The following is a 15,359-nucleotide window of genomic DNA, read 5'->3' as shown; positions in this document are numbered from 1 at the left end:
TATTCCTTTTTACAAAGTGAACTCCATCAAGCCACTATAAAGCTAAAGTGATGGAAAACATACAAGAAATATTCAGCCATGGTATATATCAAACCGATTGGAAATTTACTGTTCAAGATGCTTAGAATTTGAATCTTTATTTTTTAGGCAATGTGCCAATAGAGTGCCAACCTGACTCACGGCCCTGTGCTAACACTGGGAATTGCATAGCAACTGATTTATTTTGTGATGGAGAAGTGAATTGTCCAGACAGTTCAGATGAAGACACAGAACTGTGTGGTAAGGCCACCCACCTTCCTTCATTCTTCTTCAGCTTTTCTTCTCCATGACACACACACACACACACACACACACACACACACACACACACACACGCATGCATACACACAATATGTATAAACACACGTACACATACACATGCACACACACAATATACACAAACACATGTATGCACACACATGCTCACCACACACATGTATGCACGTATACACTTACGTGTACACATATGCATGCATACACGCATACACAGACTTTAGTCTCATCTAGCTGAAATTAGTAAAGAGTTATTTACTCCAATATCCATATGCATAATTTAACACAAAATCTAATAAAGATATTATTTTTAACTTAATTGCATAATATTAGGTGTAACTAATTTTACATAATCCCATTTGAGAACTCTGTAAAGAATACTGTGACCAGTCACACATGATTCAGGGAAGGGATGATGTTGCATCTTTTCATCTCACCTTGTTTTAAGCTGCCATAATTCTTAGAAATACATACTAATAACATAATACCTTTTCCTGATATTTTCCCCATCAAATGTCACTCCTCTTGTCCCTACTTCATAGTATCAAATCAGTAAACACCTTCCAATTTTCCTCCTTGCTTTTCTTTTTCCCTTGCCATTCTACAGGTAGTACAAACAGCCACGGGTAACAACTTAACAACAATGTTTTGTGGGGGTAAAAATGGTGTTTAATGAGTCTAATTTGTTATTTGTTCTGATTTTTCTCGTTTTAATTAAATTATTAATAAACACTTAAATAACACACACACACACACACACACACACACACACACACAGTACAGCAAACGCTAATCCTGATAATCTAAATGGAATCTCTCTTTGATTTATAGTTCACTGCAGTTTGCTTCCATTTAGAAAAGCTTACAGAAAGAATCTTATCAAATAATGTAGTTTCATTGCAACCTGTCATCATGTAAGTGTAAATTCAGATTGTAAGCAATGAGAAGTACCATTAACTTAAGTCTAACCTATAATTCATCTTTGAAAACTTAAAGGGTAGCCTGAATTAAGCCAATTTTTGGTGTGACCCATTATCACCTTTTGATTTATTACTGCTTTTTTGAGAGAGAGTCTCTGACCTTGAGCTCACTATTATGACTCTTCTGTCTGTGGCTCCTGAGTGCCGAGGTCGCAGATCAAGTGTGTTGTACCAGTCAACTTTATAGAGCTTGTAAAGTTGATGGTGAACACAGCTCCCAGGGTGTTTTAAGGCTGCTAATTCCTTATCTATTACGGCTGTGTTCTCATATTCCTTGACATTGATTCAAGATGAAGTTTTGAACAAGGAACTAAATTAAGAAGATTACATACCCACTAGGTCCATACTTCATAAGACAGGCACTGTGTCTGTTTCACAGAAGCTTAATTGAAAGTAACTGCACCTGAGCTTCTTCCACTCAGAAACCCAAATTCAAGTGCTCTTGGATAAATTTCAAGCATGCAGAGTTGAACTATATACTTAGTGCAGTCAGCATGTATTGGAAGTACAGGCTGTGGAATATTTTTAATCTATTTTCTATGACTAAGCTATTCATTCAACAAGGAAGTTGGTGATTTGTACACTGTGGTTTGTTTGTGTTTTTTTTTTGGGGGGGGGGGATTTTACAAAACCTTTTCCAAGAGAATATGATCCAAATGTGCCATCAAGAAGAAATAAAAGTGGTGCTTATTTCTGCTTCAAAAACAATAATCCATATCAAAGTTAGCTTTAAACCTATGTACTGATGACTAACAACCTTAAAGATAGAAAATGATGTCACAACATTAGACAAATCAAATAATTTGAAAACATGCCTCACTTATTGTTTAGCCTTTAACCTCATTGAGTTCCTCATTTTCAAAATAAGTTGATAACAATTCATATCAACAATTAATCATCTGACTACTCACATAATGATGATAAATTGTTTCCAAATAAGTTTTAAAGTAATAAATTCTTTTCTCTGAGTCACAAGAGGAGCCTCAGCATTAAAATTAAATGTCTGTCTTTGCTTTAAATGCATGATGATCTGCATGATATTTTTCCAGTATGTGGTGGCTTTATATTTATTAAGCCTTAAGGTCATCCAGCATTCATGAGACTCTTAAGCTTCTGTGTGCTTATTGTCTCTATTCCTTTATATGAATATGTATTATATATGTATTATAAAGTTAGTGTTGTATTTATTTCTGAAAAATAGTTTCAAGTCATTGTTTAGCCAAGGTAGCAGAAAAATCAATCAAACGAACTATCTTCAGGCAGCAGGTGTTTCAGAGCACAGGTGATCTTATTCATTTTAATCAGTGGTGGTAGTGAACCCCCGAGGCCTCCAGCATCAACTCCAATGTTTAGCAGCAGGACATCACCTCAAAGTACTCATGCATCAAACCATACTCAGAGAAAAAAATTATAAGCTAATTTAAGAATTTTCTCTGTTAAGACACTGACCTTTGATCTCTCTCTTATTTACTGATTTTACTCCAGCTGTGAGCTCTAATTCTAGTTTGTGTTATTAGTAAAATCATATTAATGATTGCTTCTGTACCAAGTTTCTGCATTTAGTCTTTGGTTATTCATGTTTGCACAACTTATAGCTGACTATAGGTAGAGTAAGATTTCTTTACATTGTATCTCTCTTCTGACTGGAATTATATCAGCAAGAAAGTTTGCTTCTTAGCTGACCTATGTAGAGAAATGATGCCGACTCGGCTCTTAGGCCAAGATGCAGTGTTGTCCCCAAGTTGGCAAGTGTTCTTGTAGTTTGCACGGTCAAGCATGTGCATGTGATACCCTTTGGTTTGTCTGCATAGATCATGTTTAATTCTTATGTCCTGGAAAATTCAGTGCCTGAAGAAAGACCAAATCAGTAAATAATGAGCCAGCAGAGGGAGCCCGTGGTGGGCCCCATCAGGACTGCTTTGTGAATGTAGGAAAGGTGTCTGATGGCTAATAGGATGGCAACAAAAATGTGAAAATTCACAAAAAAAATAGACAAACAAATGGATCATATTCTTTAGGACAGGCTAGTCATGGTGATACAAAAATCCTAGCCACTTAAGAAAACGATAGTCCTCTGAAAGCAGTCACAGATACTTGCCTAGGTGTCAAGGATGCCAGCTTCCTGTCAATTACCCTCTCTTACTTGGCTCTTTCATAAACTGTTCACAGGCAAGGGGACATTTGAAAACAAACACAATTTAGTTGCAGAATAGCTTATTAAGCAACTCAGTCATAGGACTCCATCTTCTGCAAGTATACAAGTCTGAGGAAGCACAGAAAAGTCTTCTGCTCCTGAGGGCACTCCAGCTGGGTCCAACAAACACACAATCATCTCAGTCCTTTAGGAAATTATGAATCTGGTTGTACAGCATAACACTGTTGACTCCTTTTCTCTAGAGACAGTCAGAAATAAATCTGGAGAAGGGCTAAATTCCCAAGCATAGCAAGTGGCTGTTACAACTATTTAAAGTGCTCTGCTTTCTCCTCTTTTTATTTCATTCCTTTCTAATTTTCACGACGCTGCTTACATGGCCTGTATTAGTGTTTAAGAACCTTGCAAAAGATGGAAAGTTATAATTCACTTTTGCTTGCTTAATGTACACTATTGTGGGAATTGCAGATCAAAGCCTCCAGAGAAAGGGGTGTGCTGTGAATATTGTTTACAATCAAGGGACTTAATTAATCCCTCCTATTCCATGGCTGCTTATATCTAATATTACCTGACATATTCACACAGCCACAGCTTGTGATGGAAGGTTTTTGTTGACGGGAAATTCTGGGTCTTTCCAAGCTGATCGTTACCCTAAGCCAGATGGGTCAGATGGGGTTTGCCGCTGGATCATCAGGTAAGAGACCACTGTCTATGTCCTGACCTTCAGTCTGAAAAGCCTCCAACATAATATTTCCCCTCTCTACAGTATGTTTAAATAAATATAGTTTTCACTAACTACCAACTGGTAGATTGTCTCAAAGTTCCTCTTTTGATCTTAATATTAAAAATTATTCTGTACCAAGAAAAGCTTTCCTTGGTGCAGTGAGAAGGGGCTTGGACCTGCCTAGGCTCAGTGTGCCAGGATCTGCTGACTCCCCATGGGAGACCTTGATTTGGGGGATGTGGGGTGGCTTAGGGGAGAGGGCTGGAGGGTGGGAGGAGGGAGGAGGTGGGATCTGTGGGTGGTATGTGGAGTGAGTAGAAAATTTCTTAATAAAGAAAAATAAAAAAAAGAAAAGATTAAATAAAAAAGGGGAAAAAAAGCTTTGTGTGAGAAAGAGCAGCAGTTTACTGGGATCTAAACTACCACCCCAAAACAAACTATAGACATCATGGTCAGGCTTAATGTAATCAGTCAATTAAGTAAGTTAGCTTTTCTCTTTTTAAAACTAGTTACTATTGCCCCCCCACACACACCTCAAGGATCAAAGTAAACACAGTGAGTTTTATACAAGTTTAGATGACTGATTGGGTAGAGAAGAAAACACTTAATATGCCAGTAAAATATTTGGGACACTGAGTTTGCCCACCCTTAAATTCATAACTACACTTAACAGCTGACCAGTGTCCTGTAATATGGACAACAAAGATGGGTCTTGTGTTTTCACATCTAGCTTCTTCAGATTCAAGATGTGTACATTCATAAACATAATAAGTATCTTTCACACCAGATTTTCATATCCACATTGTTCAGAATCTGTAGCTGTAGGAACAAAGTCATGATAAAATACAATAATGAACAAAACAGGTTTAACACACATCAAGTGGCCTACAGCAAGGCTGGTTAAGATACAAATATGCAAGGTGTGAATATTACATTTGAAAAATTATCTATTTTCTTTTAAAAAAAATCCCAGGGAAACAAAAATGCCTAATAGTATAACAACACAAGATTACAGTCTCCTATTAGTCTTATTTTCATAAGTGCTTCTATTTATATAAGTTTACAATACATATTCATATATAATATAGTTATTAATCTACTATAAATAATTTCTTTCATTTTCTAATCATAATTTTAATTAAAATATATCATTCTGATCTTCCTTTTTCTCATTCTACCCCTCCTATGTCTCCCCATTCATCACCTCTCAAATTAATGTCATTTTTCCTTAGATCATTGTTATATATATATATATATATATATATATATATATATATATATATATATAGAGATTCACTAATACATAAATGTACCTGCTTAGTCTATTTTTATTGTGTGTGTACATATGATTTCAGGGTGGACCACTTTGCATTGAATAACTAATAAGGGGCTTAAAACCTGGGAGAGGCTAATTCTCCATCTCTCAGATGTTTCTGTTGTCCTGTTTACATTAAATGAATTGGCTTTGGTGATCCATAAGATAGCAGGGAACCATATTGAACTGTTCTTCTCCTCTGCTTCCTAAGTTCTTCTTCAAAAAGGCAGAGGTCAATGAGCAAAACGACTCTAAGGATGCTTCTCTGATGTTCGTGTGAGTTATGTCAGATACAGCTCAAAGTTATGTCAGATAAAGAAGTCACTATTTTCCTGACTACACTGGGACTTCAACTAGAAGATTAGAAATAATTTTTTTCATTTCCTGTCTTTTTGAGCATTGACTCTAGCTTCCCTGGTGGTTTTACAGGCAGGTTGCTTCAACATTTCTCGGACTGCCCTAGAGGAATCAAAAACTAAATAAGCAGCCACCACCATCAGCCTTGCTCTCTGGTTCCTGGTCTGGCTGGTCTTCTCCTCTCCAACTTGATCTATTTGCCTATGTCATATACTCCTGTGGACACAAAGCAATTCTGAGCATAAATGTTCTGCCATATCTACTTAACTTACTCTCCTAGACTTGTAAATTTGTTGCCACAACATAATAACTCCATCACACTGAAACTTTGCGATAAACTCATTTTATTTCTTACTACAAACTATCACTAGAAGTTACACTGACATCATTCAATCCATGATCTTACTATAATGCATACAAATATTAGAGAATGTGAGGATGAGTCAATGATTCTGATTTAGAGTCACAGACTTTCTGGTAAACAAGACAGCAAGTATGTGGCTAACATTCCTCTAATATTGTTAAGTTAGATAAATAGAAAGGGGAATGTGGAATATATATATATTGCGGAACATCCTCATTCAGCCATACAAAAGGAGTAATTTCCTATTCATGATTGAAACTTGATGACCATTAAATGAAATAAGCTAACCATGCAAGATAAATACTTCATAATTTTTTCATAATAACTTTCAGTTAAGTGAAGTACTTAAAATTGCTAAATTCATAGAAGGAAGTAAAATAATGTTACTGGGGCTAGAGGGACAGAGCATTGGAAAGGTTTTGTTTAAGGAATACAGAGTGTCAATTGTGCTAGATGAGAAGGTCTTAAATATGTATGTTCTGGTAGTAGTTACAGGACTGTATTGTATTGTGTGGTTAAATTTGTAGAATGGCTTACCCCATATGCTTTGTCACAGAATGGAAAATGCAATCAAAGTGTGGAATGCATTGAGATTTATCACAGCTTTAAGACTTTCACCTTTTTTTTTCTTTTAATTTAGTGTAAATCAAGGACTTTCCATTAGAATCAGCTTTGGATCTTTTATTTCACATTATACAGATGTGCTAGGTATTTATGAAGGTATAGGACCCAGCAAAATTTTAAGAGGTAAGTTCAAACAAACATAGAGTTGATTATAACAATGAAAATGAATGGGAAGCCTTGAGAGTGGTAATGTTCCTACTGGAATTTTGATTAGAATATAAAGTTAACATTTAAGTCACTAAAATAAAGATGGTTGACAAATATAGGAAATGGGTGCTGCGTGTGCCTTTTTGCAGTAAAACGAATGTTTTTAAAAAATCATGTGAATTTTTTTAATTAGGTGTCATTCATTGTTTAATTGTTGACCCCATGTATTAAAATCAAATAGCCCTTAAGATTTCATTCTCTTCTTTTATAACACTACATAGAACAGTTTGTCATTAGTGGATAGATAGTGATGGAGCTGACAAAAGGCAGGGAATAGACTGGTGGTCCACACCAAACACATGAACTTCATTCCAATTAGCCTAAATTGCACAGCCTGATTATCACATAGAATGAAATTGGATGAAAAATTCCAGAAGAACTTGAATAGAAAACAGAAGTGTAATCAGCTTTCCTCATAAGTGTGGTGAAATATTCAAGGAAGATCAGTTGTAAATAAGTCTTGATATTAAAGATCAGTGATGTTACCTTTAATTGTATAAGTGATGAAAACTTATCATAATCTAGTTAAAAGGTTTTGATTGATTTATTAATTTGAAAACATGTGCGTGTAAATTAATTAGCTGCCTTTCAATAAAAATAAATATCAAGTTATTGTAAATTCTTCTGGCATACATGATTATACAATATGTTACCATAGTATAAGAATGTAAACCTGTTAGTTTAAGTTTAAACAAAGAAATCCCATGTTTTTATAATTCAGTCCACAGGCTAAATATTAGAGACACCATTGTCATTATTTAAGAGTGAATGTTTTGATTTTAAATGACTTTTTTCATTTTTTCTTGTTAAAATTGATATTTTATATTTTTAATTTGAAACATTTTGTGTAGAATCTTTAAGTGACTGCTACAATTTAAATGAACTTTTATAAACTCATTATCATTGTGAATATTAGCTTCATATAACATTATTGTGGTCATTTGTTTTGTATTATGACATTCACTTGCCTAATTATCTCCATGTTTGCTTATTGTTTAACTACAAAGCTAAATACATGAAAATACATTTTAAAGAACTGGGTATTTTAAGAGTAATGGAACATAAAACATTTACATCTGTAGGAAAGTTCGATTTTATCATCAATATAATATATTTTATTGTAGTTTACATGAATTGGGAAGCATTTATTGAGGTAACTGAAACTGATGTCACAGTCAAACAGAGATGACTGACACACATGTCAGGGATGATTCTAGCTGTCATCTATTATGATGTATTAGATTTGGTGATATTCAGTTGAGCCATAGTATTTAACCTTCTGAGTTACGGCAATATTTATTTTAGGGAACAGCAGTTTTATATAAATAGAAGCACTTATGAAAATAAGACTAATAGCAAACTATAATCTTGTGTTGTTATAATATTAGGCATTTTTATTTCCCTGGAATTTTTTTTAAAGAAAATAGATAATTTTTTAAATGTAATATTCACACCTTAGAAGAAGCTCGCACAGAAAGCAGGTGAGCTACATCAGAGTAGAGAGGGACAAAAAGAAACAGAGTCATGGAGTGGGACTAAATTCAACAGTGTCTCCAGAGCCTAGATCTTAACAGTTTAGACTTTTGGTACCCTCTTAGGTGTATAGCATACCATCTGGCACTGTGGTTCTGATTCCATTTGGGAACAAAAGAGTTTTTCAATGTAATTAATGCTTCATGAAATCTCTACACTTTTTCCATAGATGTATGTATACCAAAAACAGATAAATGAGCTTCATGAACTGAAGTCTTGAACTATCTAAACCTGATCCTTAACATTTCCAAATGTGGGATCTAACACACTGTCAAGGATGCTGTTATGTCCCCACCCACCCTCATTTGATCCCCCCAGAAGCGACTGTGCATAAGAATTTTAATGTACAGGAAATGAACATGGTGTCGGGAATTAGGCAGATAGGCTTAAAGCAAAGCTTCTATAGTATTCGTATCTCTTAAGTGATTGCATGAGATTTTCAATATGAGAATAATGCTGGTTATGAGTTTCATACAATGCTAGGTCACATAGCCAACATAAGTCCTCATGAGCAAAAGCTGAATGAAAGATACATCATGGATGGAACATTAATACATGGCTCATTGTTTGAGTATGATATTTCCAATGGGTTTTATTGAAATTGCCATGATAACGTGAACTTTTACTATAGGTACAGAAGTACGTATTTTTCAATATTTCATGATGTGTCTCTATAAAAGAAAATGAATAGCAATAATGTGTCCTCCATCTGAAGTTTGACACTTTCCAAAGGCCTGAATTTGATACATACTCCAGATTGCCCATCTAAAACATGTGCTTTTGTGTACCTGGACATTACACATTTAAATATGTGGACTTTCCCCTCCCCAAAACCCAGTTCTTACTCTCCTAAATGTGATATTACTACCTTTGATGATGGACAAGGTAAGCTACACATTGTTGTAAAACCATTTCATGTAATGGTAACTTTATAAATTACATGATTTCAATTAATACTACAAGCATATCATGCTTGAGACGAAAAAGTGGAAAGATACTCTATAAGTGGCAGAGTTAAGGCAGAACAATAATGCAGTCAATATCAATTCCATAGAAGCAATTCTTACATTATCTATTATTGTTTTGAGTTTCTACTGCTATATGGATAGGCAGACCAAAACCACTGTTTACTTCACTGTGATGTCCCTGTACTAGCTCTCGTTACCGTGGTATGGGACACAAAGTTTACCTTTAGCCCTATAATTTCTCAACTTGGGCCTTTTAGAAGAACATACTTGGTAAAGTATTTCATCTTTTCCCTTTATGGGTAGATATGGAATATGCTTATAATCATTTGTAAATATTTTCTTTTACAGCCTCTTTTGCAGAAACTAATCCTGGAACAATTCGAATTTTCTCCAACCTAGTTACTGTCACCTTTTGGATACAATCTGATAAAATTAATTATGTTGGCTTTAATGCCACCTATGACACCTTTAACAGCAATGACCTTAGCAGTAAGTACTTTCTACTGGTCAGTCTTTGACTCTGCAGATGCTCTAGTATTTTTTAACATCAGCAGGACCTAAATTTTGGACTATGTGAGTTCTTTCCTGCTCTTAACTAATTCTCGGTTTAGATAATAGAAACAAATAATATATTAAAAGTAGTTTATATTCTTCATAGGAATCAGATGACCAGCTTCAGTAAATCACAAGTCAATCTAACAATTAAATTAATGATTTTACATTCAGTCAACATTACAAGCAAAAGTAGATTAGTATAAACTAATTCTGAAAAAAATTCAACATGAAGTTGATTTGATTAAAGTACTAAATTTAGTTATAAAGGGAGAGAAGCAGATATATATGTGGGTAAATAGTGGAATCAATATGGAAAAAAGAAGCAATATAAGTTTGTTAAAGCCCAATACTGTAAGAAACACAATAATTTGTCATAGTGAAACAAATATGTATTTTAACATAAATAAAATAAAAATTTAAAATAAATGAAACTAATCACAGTTAAGATTAATAAAAAACAATAGCTTGATGCATAGGAAGCAAGCAATTAAAAAACTATATAAATTTGGATTATTTTCCATATAATTCAGGTTTTTTTAAACTCACAGATTATGAGAAAATCAACTGTGCCTTTGATGATGGCTTTTGCTTTTGGATCCAAGATCTCGATGACAATAATGAGTGGGAAAGAATTCAGGGGTCACGGCTTCCTCCTTTCCCAGGACCAGATTTTGACCATACATTTGGGAATTATTCAGGTATGATTTACATATATTCATAAAGCAAAACAAAAAGCATGCATTGTTACTTCAAATGAATGAAGCTTCATTAAGTGAAAAAAATATTTTTTCTGTTATTAACTAATAATTATATTTGAAAGAAAAATGGTAATCAAATATCTAACTGTAAGTGACCAGTTTTTAAAACATGCATTATTTTACCCCTTCACCCAGATATGATGATGAAAGCAAAGGTCATTAGAGATAAGAAAATTAACTTGTAGCTTTGAAATGATTCATTAGTAAGTGGACTTGTGTAAGATAATTGACTTATCTGACCATTAGTCTGTTTTGGCTTAATTTCATTTTTCAATCATTCATTGTGAACATACAGAAATATAATCTAGTTTTGTGTATTGGTCCAGCACTCATAGTCTGGCTCAAGTTGTTCATTGGTTCAAGTTGTATCGTTCTTAAAAACACCTTAGACTGTGTGAGTGTGCAGATTCCCTCAGAACAGATAGAGATTTTCTTCTGGTCTCCATAGAGAAGAGTGAGTTGAAAGCACAGACTGTAAGAGAAAGCCATGCTGTGTAAAGGCATCTTCCTGTGAATGAGATGCTAGATTCCATGTAGAAACACTAACATCAAAGACAATATAATTTGACTTAGTAGGAAAGTATGGGGAAGATAGAGGTATGTTATTATTCTGGGATGAAAAAGTAACACATGTGTAAAACTAATAAACTCAGGGAATAAAAGGTATAAATTTAGTAAGATGTGTACTGTAAATGTTAAGGGGAAAATCACAGTAATGTCAGATATTGTGTGCATGTATGTGTTTATTTGGGCACGTATATGTATGCAGTGTAATGTGTGCATGTATGTGTATATGTGTGTATGTATTTGTATGTATGTGTACATGTGTATATGTGTACATGTGTATGTGTTTATGTGTGTGTGTATATATATATATGTGCATGTGTATATGTGTGTGTGTATGTGTGTGTATATGCATGCCTATAGAGAAACAAATCCATCCTTCAAATTGACCTGTCAATGTCACTGATAAAAACACAATACCAAGAGCCTCACACCAACACTGTGGTACTCAGGGGCTAAGGATTCATCTCATATGTCACAGTTTGCACTCAATTGTGAGGTCTCTGAGTGAACCCTTCTTCCATCAAACACTGCGTGATGACTTACTGCTTCCCTTTGCCATAGCATTCCTTCTGGTGACGAGAGAACCTATTCATTTTTATTTTGATCTAACCAACATTTTGAATGTAGGAAGAAATGTCTATACCTCTGACGCAGTTATTTCTGAATAATTTATCCAATGAAACAAATCATAGCACTAAAAGTCTAAGCACATACACAGTGTATAAAGGAAACTTTTTATGACCTGAAGAGCAAATGATTGACTTAAGTAAACTGTGATGGTCATGTTTTTGTTAGACATTAAAAATGTAAATTTTTTTAGGGATAGAAGCCTATTTAACTCTGGTTCTTGAACAGAAACATCCTAGTAATAGAAAAAAAATGCTTATTTCCCTTTTTTAATTAAAGATTTTATTAGCATGACTATATTTAATGTATTTGCACACAAATTCCCAAAAGCCACCTTTTATTTTTTCTTTTATTCATTTCTGAGCCCCTAAGCCATATATAAGACACTCCTAATACATTGGTGGATTAAAAATAAAAACATATTTTCTTGTTTTATAGATCATGTATTCTATGAAAAAATTTTTTAAAAAAATAAGCAGTTTACTTGAAGAGTAATTTTAGTACATTAAATGTGTATGAAGAACCTGGGAAAATATAAAGCTTTGAAAGCAGAAATGGGAAAGAAAGTACTAATTAATGTAAGGCGACCACTTTAGATGTCATTGAGGAAGTGACATGAATCAAACTTCAAAGGGATCACAAAAGCCAGTCACACCTGTGCTAGACAGAAGGAACAAAGAGAGCTGGGAGAACAGAAGAGAATGTTGACCTCTTTGAGGAAAAGCCATTGTGCCCACCAGGCTGGGATGCAGTACAAAGGAAAGTGAGGAGTATCTGACCTTGGCTCATCTAGGGTGCTTGATGGATGACGAGGATAAGGAGGAACTGCTTTAGGTCCATCACAGAGAATTGTTAGGGCACATGCTAACCAACAGGACCAGTGCAGCTTGTGGAAGTTCAAGACAATGAGAGAGACACCAGTGCCAGGCTGCCCACTGACCCAGAGAAGGGGTCACGGGGCCTGAATCAGAAAGCAGATGTAGTGAGAAGTTGTATTCTGAATGTAATTTTAAATGAATAGTAGTTATAATGAGTTACTATTAGTTACTAATAACTAAATAGCTATTAATTGAAAATTAAACATTATATATCATTATAGACATATGCATACAAATGTGCTCTGCACACATGACTGTTTCCAAAAGACCAATGATATTTAATATTGAAAATGATGACATACGAGTGATCCTAGATAATTAGCCTGGAATAAATTGTTTCTAAGAGTCTGATCCCACATGGTTAAACTACTTATTCACCCAATGAAGACTAATGCTTTGTAGTTGAAATTTTCACCAGTCCTGACCAGTCCCATGGTCCCCATAGCCACTTATAAAATAATCACTCAGAAGCTTACATTAATTATAACTGCATGGTAACTACCACTAACTAGCTCTTACATTTAAACTCAGCCTATTTCTGTTAATCTATATGTTGCCACATGTTCTGTGGCTTTACCAGTGTGCCATTAAATGTTCCTCCCTGGACAGTGAGCTGGTGACTACTGACTCAGCCTTCCACTTCCCAGAATTCTCCTTGTCTGTTTATCCCACCTATACTTCCTGCCTGGCTACTGGCCAATCAGCGTTTTATTTATCAACCAATCAAAGCAACACATTCACAGCACACAGAAAGACCATCCCACAGCACCTCCCCTTTTCTGTCTAATAAATAAAGAAGGGTTTAACTTTAACATAGTAAACTTACATGCCTTTAGTTTAATAATTACTTTAGCCCTATAAAGACATCCTAAAATATCCAAAGAACAGGGTCACCTTTATATCCTCTGGTATTAAGAAAAAAAAATCCAATAATGTCTGTACCACACTTCAACAACAGGAGTTAGATAAAAGTTAATAAAATCACTAGTACCTATTGACTATGACAGATATGTGTTTTTGATGTTGAAATTATCCTTTTTCTACTTTTGTGTCATCATAATAGATATGAAAATAATTTCATTGCTATTTAAAAGAGTCTAAGTACATTACAGGAGGGAAAAAATGATTTCAGCTTGCCAGCAGAGTAAATGACTGAAGAGACGAGACAGAACTGGCCAAAGGGGAGCAGGATGCGATTTTAAATAGTTGGGAGGGAAATGGAGTCTCAGGAGAAAGGTATGTAGCAGGAGTTATGAACATTAGACAAGATCAAGCAGGTCATAGCACACCAGTGGCAATAAGTAATGAGGACGACGCCAGGGCTTAATAGGTCTCTCTGACTCTCATAGCTGTGATTTCATAATCTACCAGTCATTCACCTCCAGGGGTATTTCTCTTCCAACTGGCTTTTTTTTTTAATGTGTCAGAACATTGTACCTCTGAAATGCAAGAGAATTAAACCTCTCCTGCAGTTCTTCTTATCTATGCAGGGTTCTTTTGTTCCTGGTCTTCACTTTAAATGACAGCAGAGCCCAAATGGAAGAGATACACTTTGAATTAGCATCACTTTAGGGAAGAACATCTAAACCGCTCAACTTTTGCCAGATCTTCTAAAGAACTCACTCTTGGGGGAGCCACAGCTCCTCAATCTTTGCCCTGTCAGCTCTCAGGATTTCTTTGTACCTCTTAAAAGCAAAGGGAATTAGGAGCTGGTGGCCTTGATTCAGGACAGTGCTCTGTCATGCTCAGAGGGGGGCCTATTTGTTCTGAACATTTGGGGCAAATGAGGTTATTTAGCATAGAAAAGACTTTGCAAATGTAGGGGTCACAAAGGGCTAGCTGGTGTCAAGTTCTTTTTCTCCTCTTTTCAACCCAATCCCAATTGTTTTCAAAGCTTTGAAGCATTGAGTAGAATGATAGTCATTAAAATTAAGAAAACCTGATGTCTTCCCTAGGGTGAAATTTTATTGTCCCCTCCTCCTCCATTTAGGGAATCACAATAATGGGGAACAGACCACCAAAGTCTATTAAATCAGCAGCAAACTTTATTCCAGAAAAATTAAAAATTAAAAAGAAAAAAAAACACTGTGGAGCACAAAAAGCTGATATATATATATATATATATATATATATATATATATATATAGAGAGAGAGAGAGAGAGAGAGAGGGAAAGAGAGAGAGAGAGAGATAGATAGATAGATATAGATATATAGATAGATAGATAGATAGATAGATAGATAGATAGATACACACATACATCTGCATTTCAACTTGGTAAATAAATATACTTTCTTAGTGTAATTTATATCCTTTGAAAGTAACATTATTCTCTTTAGTCTTATCTTTTTTGTATTAAATTTTAGAAAATAGTACTACTTTGTCATATTTAAAGAAACTGAATTTAAACCAATCTTTTTTATTAAAACTCTCAGTAAT

At 34.7% G+C, this 15,359-nt stretch overlaps 1 protein-coding gene across 2 annotated transcripts in view; it reads left to right on the top strand.

Annotated features, from left to right (window-relative positions):
- The window catches only part of Tmprss15 (transmembrane serine protease 15), a 115,044-nt gene that overhangs the window by 29,831 nt on the left and 69,854 nt on the right, over positions 1-15,359 (top strand). For both annotated transcript variants that reach the window (XM_036204173.1, XM_036204172.1), the window contains 5 exons: positions 148-279; positions 4,030-4,138; positions 6,845-6,951; positions 9,885-10,025; positions 10,640-10,789. In XM_036204173.1, coding sequence (XP_036060066.1) covers positions 148-279; positions 4,030-4,138; positions 6,845-6,951; positions 9,885-10,025; positions 10,640-10,789 — 639 coding nt within the window. The remainder of the gene's footprint in view (positions 1-147; positions 280-4,029; positions 4,139-6,844; positions 6,952-9,884; positions 10,026-10,639; positions 10,790-15,359) is intronic.

Source organism: Onychomys torridus, chromosome 12 (assembly GCF_903995425.1).
Source record: "Onychomys torridus chromosome 12, mOncTor1.1, whole genome shotgun sequence".
NCBI classification, from domain to species: Eukaryota; Metazoa; Chordata; class Mammalia; order Rodentia; family Cricetidae; genus Onychomys; species Onychomys torridus.
This window is presented reverse-complemented; position numbering and strand designations above follow the sequence as displayed.